Genomic DNA, 22834 nt, shown 5'->3' on the forward strand with positions numbered 1-22834 from the left:
AACACAGCCCTTTCACCTGGATTTCACCCCCAGCTGGCAGCTATATCTGAATATCCTACAGACCGTTCAAACTCAGCATGTTTCTTTTGTGTCTCAACTCGGAGATTCACTGAATTTTTTCCATGACCCTATTACTACCATCATCTTATACTCCTTTACTGTAAAGCCTTCTAACTGATTTTGTGTCCCCAACCTCAGCCCCTCCCTCACTGTTGTCAAAGTGATCTTTTTAACATAAAAAGCTGTTCGTGTTCACTTCTCTTTTCAAAACCCATCAGAGGTTCCACTGTCCTCAGGATAAGTCCACCTTAGCACTGCATGAAAGGTGCTTTTTCGGTCTGGCCCTGCTTACCTCTCCGGCCTCACCACTTGACCCAGTATCACCCAGTCCTTTTAGCTTTCTGAAAGAAACTTGCCCTTCTCTTTTGCCTCCCAGGATTTTCCTGTGCTTTTTCTCCTACCTGCCCTTCTCCTCACCACATCTTCCACTCCGCTCTCCCCTTAACTCCTGCATAGATAATTTCTTTGAATCTCAGATCTCAAATCTCATGATGGGGTTGAGGAGCCTTTCCTCTCCGCTTCCAGAAACACTCCCTATTGCAGATAGCACTTCTCATAGTGCATCTCCCAGTAGATGTTGAGCTGCATGAGAGTCACAGCTGTGTCTTACTGTGGTGTCCCCAGGAACTAGCACCTGCAGGTTTCTTTAATGGATGAATTGATGTACCCTGTTTGGTTTTAATGAAAACATTTTACTTTCTTTACTACAGGAGAACTCAAGCTAGGACACAGCTAGTCTTTGGGATCTTATCATAGTTCTACCTTATGGGTGAGATTCCAGCCTTCTGAAAAACTAAATAATTATATAAACTTCCTTGGACCTGTGAAATACATAGAATATTCATTTTCTAATGTAGTGAGTTTTTGTAAAGAAAAAAAGATTTTCCAAAGTTTTAAATGTGTGAAAAAAACCTTACCTTTAGTAATTCTGTGAAAATTCCTAGGAAACTTTTCTGAATTCCCTAACATTTTTTCTTGTAAAGCCCAGGAAAAGATTTTGTTTTCCTTTTTTCCTATGGGTATGTATAAATTTCTTTACCTCATGCATCCAGTTACAGTGACTTCAAATCAATTAAAATGAATAAATGAGAAACAACAAAAAAATGACCTTATGATACAAATATATTTGTACTTAAATTTTACCTAAGAACTGTTGGTTCTTAAACCTCAGAAGACAAAGAAATGTATAGGGTGGGCAAATTGTGAATGTAAAACATTATTTTTCCTTTTTTGTTTTTAGATGTAATGCTTAAAATTCCAATTAACATGGTGGTTATGTATCCCACCACTGATACAGATTGCTTTTAAATCTACCTTTGTACTTATATGTAGAAGGACATAGAATTTTAATGTTTATAGATACTGACAGTGATTTGAGAGAAAGAGTAATATGCTTACAACCTCTCTGACACTACCTAGTCCATATATTCTTTGGATATTCTCTTACACCTTATTGCTGAACAGCCACTTTGTAAGTCAAGCCTGAATGCACTGTTGAGTGTCTTTTCCTCTGTTTGGCCCCATTCTGGTCTGTATCAGCCTGTCATCTCTCCTTCCCATAAGGTTTCTACTTAGGGATAAACTTGTGATAATTATCTTCATTTCTCCTACGTCTCTATCCTTTACTTAATCATCAGGGGTATGTGATGAGCACTGCTTTGCTCAGAGAACTTATGCTTTTCAAGCCTTCTTGATGTTTGTTACAGCATCAGAAAGACTAGTCAAACCTAATAGGATCTCATCTAGATTTTCCTGTTCTTGGTATGCTTCTAGTCTCTCTGGCCACTAAGCCTGTTTTGGAGCTTTGGTGTTTGAAACCATTTTTCTATTTGAAGTCCTTGGCAACAGTTGGGAACTGAGTATCCCGTTCACTTTTCAGTTCTTCTTTTAATTTATTACTCTTGGTCTGTATTTATAACTGCATAATTGAAATACAACATAGTTAAATTGAGTAAAATGCATTTTTTATAATTCTAATCAGTAAAATCAGAACCTAGTTTGGGGGTTATGGAGTAGTAGGAATCTTACAAATAAAGGTTTGGTAGAGTTTATATTTTAAGCATGATTAACCATGAAAGAGAAATAGATCTCAGTTGTTTTATTCTGGATTTCTCAGTAAGACATACAACTCTCTTTGAAATTCATGGGAGCCAAACATAGAAATATTAGCAGGTCTTTAATTTTTTTCTGATATTGAGACTGTTGTAGTAAAAGGAAGAATACTGATAATGTGATTAATATGTCATAATATCATAACTATTGAAAAATAGACCCTTCTCATCTATTGCTACTTACCATAATGAACATACAAATCCATTAAGTTGGCAAGCAGAGCATTAAGAGTGAACTTGTGAATACTCATAATGTGTCTGTAGCAAGGTGAACCTTTTTATTATTTTTTTATTTTTAATGAAGTTGAATATTTTATTATTTTGCTGCAAAGCTGTTGCTCACTGTATAAAAATAGCACCAGCAAATGCAGTATATGCAAAATTAAGATAATATTGTTTCATTTGATACTGTACAACCAAGAAAAAACTTCAACACTCCCCATCATTCCAATGGAAAGACCATTAAGTATTTCAGCCCAAATCCTGGTATGGATGTAAGCAAGTTACAGTATTATATAAGGCTTAAGATAACAATGTTACCCTTGAATTACATGATTTTTATAACTGGTTTTCAACCATGGATAATTGTGAATTCTGAACACTAGAGCCTAGTCTAAAAATCAGAGAGTATTGTGAAAAAGATGCATATTTTGTTTATCTAAATCATTAGAAAGTTAAGGAGTATTTTCTTCCATTAGCAGGTTTGAGAGTAGTTGCTATTTTAAGTCATCTGTCCACCACTAATTTAAGACAACTATGCTTGGTTAAGTTATTTCACACTAGTTTATTTAGGGGTTCCATTTTCACTCAATAGATTTTACGTATTTCTCATATGCTTCTTCACTCATTAGTTCATCTAGTTCTGAAGGATTACTCAGTGTCATCTTGATCAGCCAACCATCTTCATAACAAGATTTGTTAACAAGTCCAGGGTTTTCTGTCAGAGCTCCATTAATTTCAGTTACTTCTCCTGATAAAGGAGAATAGAGTTCACTAGCAGCTTTCACACTTTCCAAAGCACCAAACTCCTCTTGTTTGTTTAATTTTGTCCCAACTTCGGGCAGACTACAGTAAACAACATCTCCCAAAGATTCCTGTGCAAAATTGCTGATTCCCACTGTTCCAACACCATTTTCTGTTGTTACCCATTCATGTTTCTCTGTAAATTTACGCACTGAGAGCAGAGCGGGTCCCGTACGCAGCGTCCGGACGGCGCCCGCAGCCAGCCGCCCATTTTATTTTTTTAGAGATGGCTTCTTACTCTTGTCACATAGGCTGGAGTGCAGTGGCACAATCATAGCTCACTGCAGCCTAGAATTTCTGGGCTCAAGTAACCTCCCACCTCAGTCTCCTGAGTAGCTAGGGCTATAGGCATGAAGCACCATACCAAGCCAATTATTTTTTGTAGAGACAGGGTCTTGCTATGTTGCCCAGGCTGGTCTCACACTCCTGAGCTCAAGTGATTCTCCTGCCTCAGCCTCCTGAATAACTGAGATTACAGGCATGAGCTACTGTGCCTGGCCCCAAGTTGAACCTTTTTACACAGAGAAGTTAAAAGCATAAATTGACCTGTCATCTGCCATTTGAATAAGTTTCTAAATTTAAAATTAAAGGAGTCACTTAGTCTGTGGCTACATACTGGGGTTTAGAAATGGGCTACTACCAATCCAGGCAAAAGCAGGGAATACCAAGGATTCCTTTTTTAGTCACTATATGAGTTATAATCTATTTTATAATAATGTTTAATGGTATAAAGTGTTTAAAGCTCATTTGCCTCTTCTGCCCCTTTCCATATTGTTTTCTGTGTTGCCTGAGTGACCCAGCAAGCAAATTTGCTTTGTAAAGTTAATTTTTATTCCTTTATCCAACATTTATCAATATCAGTTTGCCTTTCTGCCTGCTGATAAGCAGTAGGATTACCACCTGTTTCTGAGGTTTTTGGTATTGCCATTGTTACTGAAACTTAAGAAATATAGTTGGTGTTTTGATAACCTGTAGGTATATTCTTAACATTGATAGTGCTTCTATGGGCGTAGACATTGAATATAAGATACCCTAAGATTTATGAAATTGGCATCTGGTCGGGCTTAGTCCCAGCTACTCAGAAAGCTGAGACAAGAGGATGACTTGATTCTAGAAGTTCAAGGCCAACCTGGGCAATATAGCAGGACCTCATCTCAAAAAAACAAAAATTAAAAATAAATAAATAAGTTTTTAAAAACAGAAATTGGCAGTAGAACACCACTAAAAGATACTGACTTACAATTTAAATTTTATGAATCTAAGTGGTTTGATTTTTAATTTTACTATGTTCACTCAGTGTTTAATAAACTATTCTTTGTGACTTCTATGTATTATAAAAACTGTCATCTGAGTTGCTGCTACCCACATCATATATACAACAAGAAAAAGCAAATTGAGTTTGTACCAACATTTTAACTGATGAGTCCCAGAGTTTAGTATTTCAGTTGTAGTGTTGATTTAACTCTGGAAGCTTGAGTTAAATTCCTTATTGTTTCTTTTATTGAAAATATTCTCTATTTAACATTCTGCTGAACTAAAGAGATGTGATTATTAACTAAATTATCATTTTAAAAATTTACATTGTGAATACTTAGCATGCTCTGGTCATAAACAGTATAATTGTGTTTGCAGTGAATAAATTGTTAGCCTAAAATAGAAAGAACTCTTATAAGAATTAGGACAGAATTCCTCTTGATGTTTTGCAAATCCTTAGCCAGCTGTGAATATATGACTAAATACTATTACACTTCACAGAAAAAGCAATTTATCATGTGCTAATGCATTTTTAGGAGCTTTTGTATGATTCCTTTTGGAATGGAAAAATGCAACTTGTGGAAGTAGATAATTTCACAAAGTAATAGCTAAATGTGCACTACATGTGTGTTTAGGGGGGGTATTTTAAAAAATAATTTGAAACCACTACCTTCACCAACTTTGTTTTATTATTTACCATCATTTCTCACCATCAGGCATTTTGTATATATATAATAAATATGTATATGTGTGTGTGTTTATTTGCTTACTATTATCTTTCCTTCACTAGAAATGAAGAACTTTGGATTTGTTCACTGCTAAAAGCACAGCACACAGAACAGTGCCCAACACATGAAAGGGTCTTAGAATATATTTGTTGAATACGTGAATAAATGAACAAGTAAATTAATTTTATTTTTTATCTTTTTTCTTTTTACTAACCATATTTTAGGATTTCTTCCTATTATTAAGGAGTGAAATATCCTTTTTAAGAAGAAATCGTGGTACAGCAAAGTATAGGTTTGCATTTAAATGTAAATCAAATCTGATGAAGATGTTTTAGTAACTCCATGTTTGTTGAAGAAGATTGTAAGTGACAGGTTTTTTGCTTTGTTTTTTCTTTTCTTTTCTTTTTCTGTTTCTTTTCTTTTCTTTGAAAACAGGGCCTCACTTAGAGTACAGTGGTGTCATCATAGCTCACCATAACCTCAAACTCCTGGGCTCAAACAATTCTTTTGCTTCAACCTCTGAGTAACTGGGACGACAGGCATATGCTACCTGGCTTTTTATTGTGTTGTGTTGTTTTGTTTTTGGCAGAGATGAGGTCTCACTGTCTTTCTATTGTCCAGGCTGATCTCAAACAACTGGCCTCAAGAGTGCCTCCCACCTGGGCCTCCCAAAGTGCTAGGATTACAGGTGTGAGTCACCATGCCCGGCCCTGCCTGTTCTTAGATTCTATACTGATCCACCAATTTGGAGGTCTTGGTTTTTTTCTGGGAGGAGGGGAGATTATAAGGACCAAAGCCTTTTAATATACTTTATTCTTTTAAATTCACAAAGATAGCACTCCTGATGAAAAAGTCCCCTTGAAACTGGAGAATGTTTATCATCTAATGTAAGGAAAATTGTAGGTAGCATGTATATATCCATGAGTAGTACAGTTGGACATGGTACAAAAATTTCACCACTACAACTCCATGTGGAACAGGACATTCCCCTGGCAGGTAGTTGGACTCAGAAGTGAGGATGAGTGACTGACTTGCTAGGGACAAACGCCTCTGAATTTTCTGGTGAAGGGTAGTTAGAGGATGTCATGCATTCCTGCAAAACAGCGTGATTAATGTCCTCGTTCTTTATTTTGTTAGCTAGCAGTTCGCTAGTTATATGTACTAATTTTTCAGAAACATATGTGAAGCTAATGTTCTCTGCTTTGGGGTCCATTGAGTAAAATGAGAATCTTATAATTAGATAATTTTCAATCATTTTTGCCTCTACCCTGCAGCCCTGCCCAGCTTCAGATGGTTGTTGTTGAACAGCTTCTCTCCTTTTATGTATATTATACAATACATTTCATCTAAACAAAATTAGATTATATATTCATCATGGCTTAAACTGAAGTAGGATAAAAATGTTCAATTCTGCCATCTTTTAAAAATATAATAGTAAATTACAAATCTATCCTACCACATTTTAGTGGACCCAAACAGCTATATTTTACCCCTACTTTGTTTTCTGTATCTTTTCTTCCTTTTATCTCTTCCTTTTTCTCTTCCTTTCTTTTCTTTGCTATTTTCCTATATATATAGCTGCAAGACTTGATGAAGGGATAAATGGTCAAAATTCAGGAATGCTGGAGTAACTGTTGCCTAGTCAATCCCAATTCTTTCTCAGGTCTCTTCTCAAACCTTATCATTCTTACCAGTTTCTATTCTGTATTGATCTTCATTGGCAGACATTTGATGGGCAAGTATGATAAGGAAAGGAGGGACTTTGGGACTGCAATATTAAGAAGTGGTTTTTAGGCCAGGCATGGTGGCTCCCGCCTGTAATCTTAGCACTCTGATAGGCAGAAGTGGGAGGATCGCTTGAGGTTAGGAGTTCGAGACCAGCCTGAGCAAGAATGAGACCCCATCTCTACAAAAAAGTAGAAAAATTAGCTGGGTGTGATGGCACACACCTGTAGTTACACCTACTGGGGAGGCTGAGGCAGGAGGATCGCTTGAGCCCAGGAGTTTAAGGTTGCAGTGAGCTATGATGACATGATGATACCACTGCACTCTAGCTGGGGCAACAGAGCAAGACTCTGTCCGGGGGAAGAAAAAAAAAGGTGGTTTTAGCAACTATCACTGATGTTACTGTATTGGAGCAATGGTGGTGATGGTGATTGGTTCTGTGCTGCTTACTTACAGAAATGTACAGGAATGGACATCTGGACACTTTGGACTGTGGCATGGCCTACAGAATTGATAACTGACCATTGACCAAACCATAACTATATTTAGGGGTTTTACATTATTTCTTTTGAGTATTCAACTGACACATTTCCTTCAGACAAAATCTTGAATGACATAGCTCCTCCATAGTCTTTGGATAAAGGGAAGGTGGGTATAGGAAAGTATTTTGAGTTCCTAAAATATCATGACCTAGTATAGTGGAAAGTAACCATTGGTATCCCAGCTAACTTTTATTGTATATCCATTTTCACTCAGCTTAGTAAAATTTTTTTTAAAACTAAGGAATTGAGGGCCCAGGGAGCAAAGGATCAAGCAAACTGAATTCGGACAATTTAACTGGAGTGTGAACAGATCTAGTTGAAATGTCCCCACCCTCAGCCTCTCCCCATACCTGTCATTCTCCTTCCCCCAAAACAAGTAATTATAAATTTTGATATTCTACTATTTAATAATACTGTTGGTGAGCACTATTACATTACCAGTGTCATTAATAGAACTAGGATAAACCTAATATAAAATCTTTCAAAGTATTTGGGGAAAATCTCCATGTTGGGAGATGAATGAGTGATCATACATTTTTATTTAAACTTTAAACATACTGTCCACATAGGAACTGCATATAGGAATATAGTTGTACACTTAGGAATTTTCTTTAAAGAAGTCTCAAGAAAGATATTGTCATTCTCATTTTCAATTTTTTAAATTAACCTTTTATTTTGGAATAACCTTAGATTTACAGAAGAGTTGCAAAGATAGTACAAAGCATTTCTGTAAACCCCTCACCCGTTTCTCAACCTAAGTTATTTTATTATTATTCTTTTTAAAGAAAGGAGCCTAGGAACACATGACTACTAAATGTATGGTATCCTGGATGAGATCCTGGAACAGAAAAATTGCATTAAACAAAAACTAAGAAAATCGCAATGAAATAGGGACTTCAGTTAATCATTTGTGACAAATGTGCTACACTAATGTAAGATGTCTATAATAGGGGAAGTTGGATGTACAGTATATGAGCACTCTGTACTATCTTTGCAGTGTTTCTGCAAATCTAAAAGTTTCAAAGTAAAAAGTTTATTTTTAAAAATACCCTCCCCCCATAAAAAACAGTTAATCATATATTTATTCAGTACTTACTCTGTCCTCAACACTTTTTGTCAGTGTTACAAGTGTAGGTTTTTGTGAATTCACAAATCCACTCAAAATATGCTGTTTGAATATCTGCTGTGTTCCAGACACCACTACAGCTACCTGGGATGCAAAGATGAATAAGAGAAAGTGCTGCCTTCAAGGGACTCCCAGTCTGTAAAAGACAGACAACAACATAACCTGGGATAAGTGCCGTAGTAGAGATAGAAGTCATGGCCTGTGCAAAACCAGGGGTAGGGATCATTTATTTTGCTGGGCAGGAATGAAACCAAGTGTTACAAAGTGGCTAACTCCAAGAAAATGGCAATGGAGAGACCATCAAAGGAAATTTAAACAAATACATGACAATTAGAGGGTGATAGTAAAAGCATAGTAATGTTCAAAAGAAAGGAGTAATGGAAACAGCTGTATCCAGTGGTGACAAATAGAACAGAAAGACTTCCAGGTCCCAGTGGGGAACAAGTTCAGTATAAATCAACAGTTAGTTTTCTTACTCGTATTCTCACATCAAGAACTGATGTGAAACAGGAAAATACTAAGAATATAACCTGCAAGAACAAAGATAATATTTCTGTTCCTCTAGATGAGAAACTGGTCTTTACTAAAATAGTAAATCCAATTCTGTTATCATCTGGTCATCCTTTTACCTCTTATGTGCAGAGAGTCATCTTTAAGTTAGGTATACAAAAAACTAGACAAGATCCAAAGAACCAAGAAAATCATAAAAATGAAAATAAAAACCATTTTAAAAACCATAAAATTGCTTAGTACAGAAAAAAGATTTCTACTTTCTGACTTTCCAGTAAATCAAAGGTTATCAGAAGGGCATGAACAAAGTGGCGTTTTGAATAGAAGTAGAAGAAAAGGCCTTAAGTTTAGAAAAAGAAAATAAAACTTAAGCATTAGAAAAAACTTATAGTGGAAGAAAAATTAAAGAAATATTTTAAAGTCAGTAATGAGTGAAACTGCCCTCTGTGATTTAGAGGGATCTGCTGCTTTTTGTTGGAGGTTATAAACAGATAATTGTTTTTAATTATTCAGATAAATAGGGCACTCTTTGGTTTGAAAATGATATTAAACACTAACCACATTTTAGCAAGTATATGAAATATCAGTCACTTTTGTGATCTTAACACATGAATATGACAGATGTGAATTTGGATTTTGATCTTTCCAAAGGAAAATTAAATCCATCAAAGCAAAGAAGTAGCCTAGCTGGTATAAGCACTTGACAGATTGAAAAAAAGATAGGGGCTTTTCTGTAATATATTCTATTCTGAACCTTTTGTTTCGGCTTTAACATTTCTATCCTTTCAAATGCTACTCTAGCCAGTCCACCTGTATCAAATGAATAATAGCTTTTTATAAGTAGTAGCAATTTTTTTCTGAATGTAGACAGTCCCATCTTTAGAAGGAAGTTGTTTAAGAATCAAGCTCCTCTTTTTCATTTGAACTAATTACTTGGTGCTTTCAGAGCTTTGCTTTTCATATACTACATATATTGTAGTCACACTATGTCCTTTGCATTTATTTCAGTTTATAAAGAGTACAATTAGCCTTTTTAATGTTTAGTTCGGTGACAATTAAAGCTCCCCTAATGGTTAGGGATTGGTTTTTCCAAGCCTGAGAAGGTGTTTTTAATTATTCATCCCTCGGTTTGTTTCTTACAGCAGCCTCAGCTGTGCTTTATTATGCAAAGGTTAATGCAAACTGAGAAGTGGATAAATTAAATCTGCTTGGCAGCCAACAAACCAACATGTTAGCAGACACTGTAAGATGGGGATGGGCAGTGTTAGTTATTTCCACCATTGCAGCACTGCCAAAACAAAAACCACTAAATCCCTCAAAGATAGCGCACGTTGACAGGAATTATTAAGGGATACTACAGATTGGTGGTTCTTAAATAGCAGATCTTCTGTAAAATATGTGTTTGTTTTTCTTACAAAAGAGACGGCAATAGCTGAAATCTGAAAGGCAGTAATAGCTACTGTAGAAAATTGATGTAGCTACCATGACTAATGAACTTTGTATAATATTAAATTACTAAATTGAGTGCTAGAAATTACTGTTTCTTTCTTTCTTTTCTTTCTTTTTGAGACAGAGTCTCACCCAGGATAGAGTGCAGTGGCGTCATCATAGCTTACTACACCTCAAACTCCTGAGTTACAGTGATCCTCCTGCTTCAGCCTCCAAAGTAGCTGAGACTACGAGCAAGCACCACCCACCTGGCTATTATTTTTATATTCTTAGTAGAAACAAGATCTTGCTCTTGCTTAGGATGGTCTCAAACTCCTGAGCTCAAGTGATCCTCTCACCATGCCTGGCCTAGAAGTCACTTCTGTAAATGTTTTACTAAGTGCAGACTGCAAAGTCTCACATGAAAAGTAGGACATCCTGGACCATTGTTAGGTGACTGAGCAGTTGAGTGGTGGACTGTGACATACTGTGAAAGTGCTGTCATAATTCCACTCTTGTGAGCATTGTGAGGAACAAAATATTTCTAGAGCCTTTCATTTGCTTCCCTTTTGAAAATGTGTATTTACAGCCATGGAATGAGCAATTTTGTAAACTCTTAAAGAGAATTCGTAATAGAAATACCACAATTGATATGGAGGAAAAATAATTCATCTTATCAAGGAAAATAGATGTGAATATACCAAAAGCTGAAAGGTATACTTCGTAGTCTTCTATTTGGTTATCCATTCCCTCTTTCTACCAAGGTATTCTATGTGACTGATCTCCTAAAAACTCACTTCTAGCACTTCCACCAAGACCCCCCAGAGCTCATTCAAGTACCTTCCATCCCTTTCCGTGGAACAGATAAGGTAGCTAAACCTATGTCATGCTGCCCATCCTGTTCTTGACCTCCTTTGACCAGAAACCTATCTGTCTTCCTGATCTTAGCTAATGGGCTGAAGGGAAGAAGGAAAGATAGGTGAAATCTGTGCATGTCACTGAGTAAGGATTTTTTTTTTGTAATGCAAAGCCTGATTCTTTCATGAAAACCACTAGAAGGGATATTAGGAAATCCAGGTTTATGAGATTAAATAGGGTTTAAGGAGAGAGAAAGTAGAGTAGTTTCATTTGAGAATAGTAATCTTATTCTCACATAGTTGTGGTGCAGAAGGTTAAAGAAGATGATGCATGTGAAAATGCTTTGCCAACTCTATAAACCTATCCAGAGATTAAATGTTGTTAAATAAATTGCTAAATAAATAACTGAATATTATTATGTAAATACTGTTAACTTGCTAAGTGTTTAGATGATAAGACATACCTATGTTTTCTTCAGACCTTAATAACTCTAATCTGCTATTTATTGGCATTTGTTTGTCATTTGGGCCAATTCTAGTCATTGAAACAGAAATATAGCAAACTAATGCTGACACCATTTAGTTTATTATCAGTGCTGCCAGGGTCTTATGTTTCTCCTGCTTCCAGTGAGCACTAAGCCTTCCTATCAGACTGTTGGTTGGGAAAGAAGAGCACTTTAGTGTACATTGGAAATTCAGTTTCATCATTTACTGTGTAACTGTTGCCAAGCCATTGAACTTCTTTGACCTTTAATTTTAGGTAACATTTAGGTTTGCAGAGTGGCCATAATTTGAAGGAATATATATTAATGTTAATATTTATCATTTTTAAAGAACTCACTCTTGGCCAGGTACTACACTTGACACTATATATATTAAATGTCTAATTCTTATGATACCTTCACAAGGTAAAAATGTTTCCCTTTTTACAGATAAGAAAACAGGCTCAGAATGGTATGAAAAGTAGCTGGCACAGTGTCTGGCACATAAAAGATGCTCAGTAAATGGTGGATCTTATTACATCACATGGATTTCACTGTGTGCTCCCTACTTGGAACCTTCCATCAGTGCCTGTCAACCTTTAATGTATACACCAATCACCTGAAGATCTTGTTAAAAATATTCAGTGGGTTCAGTACGTTTGCCTAATGCTGCTACTCTCTGGACCATACTTCCAGGCCATCAGTGACTCCGTGGTATGAGATAGATAGTGGTTCTCTCACAGTGGTTCCAGGTGCTCATTAGATTCTGATTCATTTGTTCTGGGTTCAGATCTAGGCTTTTTTGAGGGGATGAGGGAGTTCCAGAAGCAGTTCAAGCTCTTTTTTAAGCCTTGAACTCCTTTATTCAAAGAACATTCGAAGAAATCATGTGTTGGCAGTACACACGTACACAGTGGAGTTTCTCTGGTTGAATCTCAGGTGGAGAGGTAGCAGAGAGCCTAGTGACCACAAGAGACCTCAGTGGAGTTTTGCAGCTCCTCCGAGCAACAAATTTGAAAACCACAGTTCTCCAGAATACATTCCAATTCCTTTTCATGGCATGTAAGGCCATACACCACTATCTCTCCTCAGCCATCGTGATATATAATATTTGCCGTTCTCCCGACAGGACACCCACTTTCTTCCTCCCTGCTTTTTTTTCCATGAGGTGACTTTAACCTGTTATGCCCCATCTTCCTGTACGTATTGAAATACACTTTACCTTTCCAGTCCAGCTTAATTGCCACCCGTTTATGAACCCTTTCCCTAGAGGAGGTGCAGTTTATGTCAGAACCACCTGTGGGACTTGTTCAAACCATACGCTCACTCTGAGACGCTAATGTTTCTTCTTCACTGGTCACTGCTGAAATGAGATATGGCACTGCTGTGGTGTAAGACAGGGAAAAGCAGCTCACCCACCAGTAAGGGAAATCATTCTTTTTGCAGGGCTCCTGTAGCATCTTGATTATGGATCCTGCCTTCTCTCTTGTTGCTCAGACAGGAAGCCCCTCAGGGATCTCTTTATCTTGCCCAGATCTCAGTACAGTGCCTTACACATAATAGGCAGTGAGGAAAAAGTGGGTAATTGTTGAAAATAAGTCTCAGCACCCCTATAGCCAGTATTTTGGTCCTCTGGGGGGTCTTGATTTCCTGAAGTAATCATAAGGAACTTTTGAATTAAATCTGCTAAACATCACCTCTTGTTGGAAATCAATCAGTATCTTTTACTGCTGGATTATTTACAGGGTCTTGTATTTTATTTTGTTATTTTATTGATTTATTTATTTTTGGAGACAGGGTCTTGCTCTGTTGCATGGGTTAGAGCTCACTGTAACCTTCAACTCCTAGATTCAAGCAATCCTCCTGCCTTAGCTTTCTGAGGAGCTGGGACTACAGATGGGTGCCACCACATCTAGCTAACTTTATTTTTTGTAGAGGTGTGGTCTCGCTACATTGCACAGACTGGTCTCAAACTCCTGGCCTCAAGTCATCCTCCTGCTTCTTCCTCCCAAAGTGCTGGGATTATAGGTGTAAGCCACTGTGCCCAGCCTGTAGGATCTATTTTAACCACCTACCACCTTTCTTTCCCTACAACATTTAACCTTTCTTCCATGAAGAAAGTCAATCAGTCTGTCTGTCTGTCTGTCTCTCTCTCTCTCTCTCTCTCTCTTCTCTCTCTCTCTCTCTCTCTCTCTCTCTCTCTCTCTCTCTCTCTCTCTCTCTCTCTCTCTCTCTCTCTCCCCCCCCCCTTATATTCTGTTATCTATGCATGGTAACATTTTTGAGAATTGAAAATTTTTTAGAAGAAATTTGGCTTCCTAAAAACTGTGTAGGGGCAGCAGTGGTTTGCACTCTTTTCAAAAGCTTGTTTACACTGCAGATAAGATCAGTAGACACATTAAAGCTCTATAGCCTTCCTGTTCTAACACATGTGTGGAGGGAAAAAATTAAATAATAAAGAAACATTACTTGCTACATTGGCTATCTCACATGCCAAAAGTGTTCTCACAGTACTGATAAGAGAGGCTATTTCTGGAAGCCCTGAGTACCTTGAGGCCTTTCATTTCTCACACAGAATAGAGTTTAAAAGCACAAGTTAGGTCAGGAGGTGGGCAAGAAATGCACTGTTACAGGAAGAAGTGTGGTAGATTTGCCAAAGAAATGAAGAGAGTGGTTCAAAGATGGCCAGTGAGTTTCTAGTTTGAAAAACTACAAAAAGAATTTGGTAGCTGAGATAAAAATGGTGTTTAACAAATCTTTAAAACATGTCCAGAATGAAAAGGTTAAAGAATATATCCATGCCTGTAATCCTAGGACTCCAGGAGGCCAAGGAGAGGTTCGCTTGAGTTCAGGAGTTTGAGAAACAGCCTTGAGCAAGAGTGAGACCCTATCTCTACAAAAAATAGAAAAAATTGACCAGACATGATAGCACATGCCTGTAGTCTCAGCTACTCTGGAGGCTAAGGCAAGAGGATTGCTTGAGCCCAGGAGTTTGAGGTTTCTGTGAGCTATGACAGCTCACTGCACTGTAGCCAGGGTGACAGTGAGACTCTGTCTCAAAAATGTCGACGGAAAAAAAAGCCAAATCTGCAAAATAATTTTAAAGAGATTTATTCTGAGCCAAATTTGAGGACCATGACCCAGAGCCACTGCCAAGAGGCCTTGGGCAAGTGGACTCGCTGTGGCTGGGTTACAGTTTGGTTTTTATACATTTTAGAGACAAGGGTTATGGGTAAAGCCATCAATCAATGTGGGAGGTATACATTATTTGGCCCAAAAAGGAGGGCTATCTTGAAGCGAGGGCTTACAGGTTATAGGTGGGTTTAAAGATTCTTTAGATTGTAATTGGCTAAAGACATGAAGCTTTGTCTAAAGAGGTGGAATGTTTTAACATAAACTGTTTACCAGAGGTAAGCCACCATTTGTTGTAAATAGAAGGCCTGCAGGTTTGTCTTGCATACCCTCAGGCCTGTTAATGGGTTACAAAGGAAGTCTCCAAGAAGGGAGAGGGGCATGATAAGGCCTGTCTGACCTCCCTCCTCCTGGCAGGCAACTTTGCCCTTGAATATTCCTCTGGCCACGAGGGGGTCCATTCAGCCAGCCGGTAGGGGTTGAGGATTTTAGTTCACAAAAAAATATATATATATATCCAGATGTTGGTCTTGAGTTCTGGTCTCCTATCATCAGCCAGGCAGTTTATCATAATGGTAACAATGCAGATTTTTTTTTTTTTTTTTTTACTAGAGTCTTTATATCTAAATTGGCAGGAGTTGTGACACAATAAGAGCTCCACTTTAGAATTAGAGGCTCAGGTTTTCTTCACTCGGTGTGGCCTTGGACAAAGCACTTCACCTTGCTGGCCCCTAATATTATCACCTTTGAAATGAAGGCTTTGGGTAGAAATGAGTCTTAGGGAGGAGCATTTTCATTTTTTCTAATTGTTCCTTCCTTTTCTCTTCTCCCATATACATACTGAAAATCACTGCTGAAGTGGGTCATTTTTACTGCAAGGAGAAGAAGGTATATTGGAAAGGAAAACAAAAAGATTGTAATCCACTCAACTCATTTCTAGGGTCCTTTCAATTAAAGATTAAAAATTTTATAATTCAGTATTTTAAGTAACTCTTATTGACTTTATGCCTATTTGTCCAACTCAGTGGACTTCCAGTCCAGTTCTAATGCATGCTTCTGTGTTATGAAAAAGTTGAACTAGATGATTTCCAAAGTTCTTCTGATTTTAACCTATTTGACTCTGTGGCTTGCCTTTGTGCTTACAAGTGAATGTGTATTATAAAAATGTAGCTTAAAAGGAAAAGGAAGTCTCCCTATAGTCTTCCTGCTTCCCAGTTTCTCTGCTTTTCCCTGCTCACTACTTTATATAGTTATGTCTCTTAAAATTTCAAGTCTGTTGCATAGTCGTGCACTCACTGTAATATATCACAGATTGGGAAAATTAAATACACAGGTAACACAAAAAGATCCAGGGAAGGCTAGGGGTGTCATGAACTTACTGAGAAAGTCATCCTTTCTCAATGACTTATAGAGGGCTAGTTTACTACTAAGCATGCCATCTTGCTAGCTACTACCCTGGGGAAAGGAAATACTATGATTATTAAGAAGTAGTTATTTTTTTGTTTAAAATCCTCTTTTCCTCCTGTTTCTTCCTCTCTGCTAAGTTGCTAACAATGTCAGTGTTAACAAAGGATACAAACAAAATAGATTAACAGTAGTAACTTTAAGATTTGGTGAAAGGTAACTACAGTCAGCTGAAATCATTTTTTTCCTTATCTTTATATCTCAGATCTGGAAAGTATGATTGAGGATAAATATCTTTCTCACTTATTAAGCACTCATTGTGGAAAAATATAAGATAATTATTTTTCTTGGAATACTTCAGGAGAATTAGGACCAGACACGTAAGGACTAGAAAGAAGACTCACGAAGGATAAAAGATTAACAATCCAGTACTGCTTGGAGTTCAGTATATGAAATGGATCTTTACTATCAGCTATTATGTCCTAGCTTCCTAAGATATTTTGGTAGTCTTTGTTTTTTAATTACTCAATACAAATGTAGGGGGCCAGGCACAGTGGCTACCACCTGTAATCCTAGAACTCTGGGAAACTGAGGCAGGCCGATCAGTCGCTTGAGCTCAGGAATTTGAGACCAGCCTGAGCAAGAGCAAGACCCCGCCTCTATAAAAAATAGAAAAAATTAGCAGGCCATGGTGTTGTGCACCTATAGTCCCAAATACTTGGGAGGCTGAGGCAGGAGGATTGCTTGAGCCCAAGAGCTTGAGATTGCAGTGAGCTATGGATGATGCTACTGCACTGTAGCCAGGGCGACAGAGTGAGACAATTTATATAAATTTACTAGGCCATTAACCTTTTGAGTGTGTTTGTAAACTTCTGTATCATCTGCAATATGCAGTAGCAACCACAATAGGAGCTAACATTTGGAAGCTTGCTATTTGTGCTTTTTGCAGGGTCCATTTTCCGACTTCTATGAGTGCAGTACTACCAAAAATTTGTAGTTGCTTCACAAGGTTGAAGTTGTAATTACTCCATTTTACTGATGAGGGAACTTAAGACCTGCAAGGAATACACATTTACCAGTGTCATAACAGGTTTTAAATAGCAGGACTAGGATTCAGATGAGCAAGTCAGACTCTAGAGCCTGTTTATGTTCTTTACCACTTCTCTATACTGCAAGTGTCCTTTGGCACCAAATTTTATTTTGATCAATTTAGGGGAGAAGTAATTGTTAAAAATATAAAACAGTCTACAACATTTGTTTCTCACTTCTTTGATTCAGTAAAGTATATATAAGCCCATTCTTCTGTTTTGAATAGATCTAAATCTGACATATTAAAAATAATTTTGGTCAATATGGGCCTCTAGACTGGACCTATCAACACAGTAGGCACTAGCCCCCACATGTAGCTATTTAAATTTAAATTCATTAAAATCAAATGAAATTTTAGTTCTGATGTCACCAACCTCATTTCAAGTGCCTAATGACCACATGTGGCTAGTGTCTGCCATATTGGATAAAGGTAAGCAGAACTAGAATATTTCCATTATCACAGAAGCTTTATGGGGTAGCAGTAGTCTAGAACAGTACTGTTCAACATGTAATTATTTATTATAAAGAATTAAATAGATAAATATTAAGTGATTATTAAATTAAAATTATTATTAATGAGATATTTTCTTTTCCTTTGCATTGTCTTCAAAATTTGGTATATATTTCACATTTACAGCACATCTCAGTTTGCTCTAGCCACATTTCAAGTGCTCCCTAGCCATATTATATAACAAGTTCTAGACTTTTACACCAAGGGTTCCCAACTGGGACATATGCAAATGAGAGTGGGGCACAGGGCCCTATAGTTCAAGAACCACTGCTGTTAGCTTTGGGATTGCAGGTGATGCAGATATACCATTTCTAAAATGGTAGAGGAGGCCAGCTTGCTAAAACGCAATGTACAAATACTGGTTTTATAACACCAATCTGTTTTCAAGGTAGTCGGTTGCTGCCGGTTTAGTATTTCTTAAAAATGCATACTTTAAAAGTATAAACCAACTCAGAATAATAATACTGGCTATGTTGTTTTAGTCTACTATTAGATGGCTGACTAAATTCAAAGAACCAGTAAACTTTGGAGTTCTGACAGAGCCAAATAAAACTTGGAATGGACACAAATTGAGTTTACATTATCTTCAAACACTGCCCTCTTTGGTGAGATACCTCCTGTCTTAAAATTCTGAGTCTCTTCCTCAACGACACTATTTGATGACTCCTTATTTAGCCTGTATTATAAAACTAACTGTGGTTACCATTCTTGTAAGCTCATCTTAAAAATTCCTCAAAGTGGCTCAGAGAAATTATATCTTTGTGTTTGAAAAGTATTTGTGCACATTGTTTCATAGCTGTGTACTCTCCTATGCGTATTTTTTAACTAAATTTCTTCATCTACCTTGAAGTAATGTTGTAACTTATAAACCTATAATTTACTCTACTTCTAAGCTCTTCCTTTTGATAAATTTATCTATTCATATTGAGTTTAATTATAGCTCAGGGCGTAACCATGTGTATTATTATTCATCTGAGTGAGTGAGCTTGTCTGGCAACAAGAGGCAGGTTGCCAGAGCCTTATTGTCATCCGGGCTGAATATACTCTGTGCCTCACTGCCAGCTTCAGGATTGGTAGATAAGAGGGAAGGGCAGTAGTGTTATACTCTGGACCCTTGCACCACTGCTTCTCAATATATTTCAGCCATTTGCACTAAGCCAGGATAACTGTGATATGTTTTCATCTTTTCTTAAATAAGAAAAATTAAACACTAGAAATAAAATTGAACTCTGCTTCATTTCTCATCTCTAGCTCTGTTTCCTCCCATCTCCTCATTTCACCTCACACCCCCCCCATTCTTTTTTTTGCACAACCATGATCATAAATTTAGGTATGTCTTTCCAGTCTGTTTCTTAAATGACTTTGTCAAAGATATGTATCCATAAACAATATAAAGTAGTTATACATTAGGATCTTTCTTTAATTTATACAGTATGATCACACTGTACAGATGCTGCAACTTGCTTTTTTCACATAGCATTGTGGTACACTTTTGGCATACGTTTTCTTAATATAAAAATTTGATGCAAATGTAAGAACATATCTATAGTGCATAAGTAGGTTATGAAGCCTGGTAATAAAACAGGTAAGTCTTGAATCCACCACACACTGAGAAGAAGTACCCAGAACTCTCGAAGCTCCTGTGTGCTGCTCCTCCAGCCTCTGCTCCCACCCAGAAAACCACTCTTCTGAACTTTTTTCTTATTCATTTTCTTGCCTTACCCCATGTTTGTGTATCTCTCAACAATATATCTTCTTGTTTTTAAGCATTGTAGAGATAATTTCATACTGTATATATTCTTTTTAGACTTGCTTTTTTTATTCAGTATATCTTTAAGATTCATTCATGTTATTACTCCATATATTTTCACTGCTGTATAGCATTCCTTTGGGTAAATTTATCCCTTTTTCTGTCAGTGGACATTTGTGTTCTTTCCAATGTTGCTATGACAGATAATGCTTCCAAGAACATTCGTATACATGTCTTCTGGTACACACGTGTCAAAGTTTCTCTGTGGTATATACCTAGGAGTGAAATTTCTATGTTGTAAAATAGAACAGTTGACCTCTGAACCACATGGGGATTAGAGGAGCTTGACGCACTGTGCAGTCAAAAATCCATGTATAACATTTGATCCCCCCAAAATTTAACTATTAATAGCATACTGTTGATCAGAGGCTTACTGATAACATAAACAGTCAATTAACACATATTTTGTATGTTATATGTATTATATACTTGTATCCTTACAATAAAGCTGGCTAGAGAAAAGAAAATATTATTAAGAAAATCATAAGGAAGAGAAAATACATTTACAGTACTGTAATGTATTTATCAATACTGTAAGTTTATATCATCTGTTTACAAGATGAAGTTTCTGCCTGAAATGGTGGGCAGCCACAACTGCAGATCTCAATCCTAAGGTCAAGTAATTCAACTTTTTCTTGTACTGACATGACTTTTCCTCTGCTTCTTGGGAGCACTTACACCATCACTAGTGGCACTTTTTATGGGTCCCCTGGTGTTATTTAAGTTTACTGCATTGCATGAAACACAATGAAAACCACACAAGAACCGTGAGAGATCACTTTTTACTGCAATACACAATTTACTGGAGAGAAAAATTGCTCATGCAGAGATGACTAGTGTCACACGGTGTTTTAAGCAGATACTTGCAACACTTGAGCTCACCACAGTAGCAACAAAAGATTGGCTGCAATATTACTACAATTGTAAAGTATGTACTACAGTTAATTTTTTGCAGTTATGATTTAATATTGCATCTTCGTTTACATTTCTCTTGACTATGAATGGTTCCACATATGATAAGTGTTTGTGTAAGTTTTGATACCTTTTAACTTTTCATTAGAGCTTTGTGTATATTTCATGATAAAAAGTAAATGATAAAATAGACTAGTATCTACATTTATTTTAAGCATTATGACATACTTAAACATTTTCTTAATTTTCTGATATTTCTAGACTGTGTAGTCCATCTGACGGTTTCTCATATTGTCACAAATCTCAAAAAATTTGCAGTAAAATTAGTGAACAAAATTTGTGTTTATCTGGACACATGCAGTTCAAACCTGTGTTATTCAAGGGCCAACTGTATATTCTACTTAACTAGATAAGCCTACATTCTTATCCAAAGTGATTGAACTCTCATCAGCAATGTTTAGGAGTTACGGTTTTTCCACATTCTCATCAGCACACGGTTTTTGTCAGGTATTTATTTTAGCGTGTATATTTTGTGAAATAACATTGTAGAATTGGAATTTTAGATTTCATATCCCTGATTTGGATGAAACTGAGCATTTTTCATGATATATTGGCCATTTGTGTTTCCTTTTTTTTTTTTTTTTAAATGTCTATTCATGTCTTTTTTAGTGGAGTTAGGTTTGTTCTTATTGATCTTAGAAACTTGTATGTTCTGTACACTAGAATTTGGTTGGTTTTATATGACCCAGCTATCTTTTCTGTTTGTTGGCTTGCCTTGTCACTTCCATCAGTCAAACTCTAAAATTTTGACTTATACATTTAAGTGTTTAATCCTTCTGCAGGAGAGTTTTGTATATTTGTTAAAGATAAAAATTCAATTTCTCTGTTTTCCAAATACAAAAACTATGTTCCTAGTCCCATCAGTTCTGATATAAATCAGGTTTCCATATGTGTGTTGAAAAGTTTGAGGAGTTTCTATGAGCTTCCAAACAAATTTTAGAATCAACTTGTAAAGTTTCATTTTTTTTAAAAACTGTTAGACTTTGACTGGAATTGTAATGGATCAGTTTGGGGAAATTTACTTCTATAGAATATCAAGTCTCCTTATAACGAATCTAAGCTTGTGCCATTCGCCACAGGACAGCCAGTAAGTTGAAAGACAAGATGTTGATGCAAGGAAAATGACTTTTATTCAGAGAGCCAGCAAACTGAGAAGATGGAGGACTAACGTCCTAAAGTTGTATGAACTTCCTAAGTTGTATGAACTTTAGGCTCCTTTTTATGTTTAAGTGGGGGGCAGCTTGCAAGAGGTAACTGAGGACTGTAGACATCTGGACATCAGGGAGAGTCCTAGAAGGTTGTAAAACTTCATTGTTCTTGGTCAGTTAACTTTGGAGGATGTAGGCCAGGTCAAGATGTTCCTATAAATCTTTAACATAGCATTGTTACTTGTGTGCATACTTTCCTTATCTCCCCAGGAGTTAGTTTTGGGAAAAGGATGGTTATCATCTTCCTTCTAGAGTTGAACTACAAAATAAATTCTTCCTATAATTAGCTGGCCTATGTGCAGCTAAGCAGAAGTTTTTAAGCTAAAGGATGTTATTGCAGGGGGTCAGAAGCAAAATGGAGCTAGTGATGTTAAGCCTGCCTTCCACTGTTACATCCCTACCCATAAACTTGGTATCTTTCTCTTTTTATTTAGCCCTCTTAAGTATATGTCAATAAGTTTTATAATTTTGTACATAAAGACCTTATATGTCTTTTATGAAATTTATTCATAAGTTTCTTGTATTTTTAATACTGGTATAACTCATTTTGAAAATACATTTTTAATTTTGTCGGCATATTGAAATGAAGTTGATATTTGGATATTGATCTTGTATCTAGCCACTTTGCTAAACTCTTTTATTAAGTTTAATAAATTATATATATTTTTGTATTTTTTTCTGTGAACATAAATACTGCAGATGCTAAGAGCTTTATTTCTTCCACTCTAATCCATATACCTTTTATTTTTTCTTATTTTTCTTTTTCATATTTTGCTGAATATGATCTCTAGTATAGTACTGATTAGAAGTAAAAATAGTGGGCATCTTTGTCTTGTTCCTCAATTTAAAGGGAGTGCTTTTA

General features: G+C 36.6%; 2 protein-coding genes across 2 annotated transcripts in view; one reads left to right on the forward strand and one right to left on the reverse strand.

Moving 5' to 3' along the window:
- LOC105860521 (ubiquitin-conjugating enzyme E2 E2) overlaps nt 1–22834 on the forward strand; it is a 333688-nt gene that overhangs the window by 227611 nt on the left and 83243 nt on the right. The gene's annotated exons all lie outside the window — the stretch shown is intronic.
- LOC105860518 (glycine cleavage system H protein, mitochondrial) lies at nt 2975–3406 on the reverse strand (the record flags this gene model as incomplete). The annotated part of the gene is made up of 1 exon (XM_012745321.2): nt 2975–3406. A coding segment is annotated over one exon (432 nt), but the record flags the coding sequence as incomplete, so codon positions are not given.

The sequence above is a fragment of the Microcebus murinus genome, chromosome 1 (assembly GCF_040939455.1).
Source record: "Microcebus murinus isolate Inina chromosome 1, M.murinus_Inina_mat1.0, whole genome shotgun sequence".
Lineage (NCBI taxonomy): Eukaryota > Metazoa > Chordata > Mammalia > Primates > Cheirogaleidae > Microcebus > Microcebus murinus.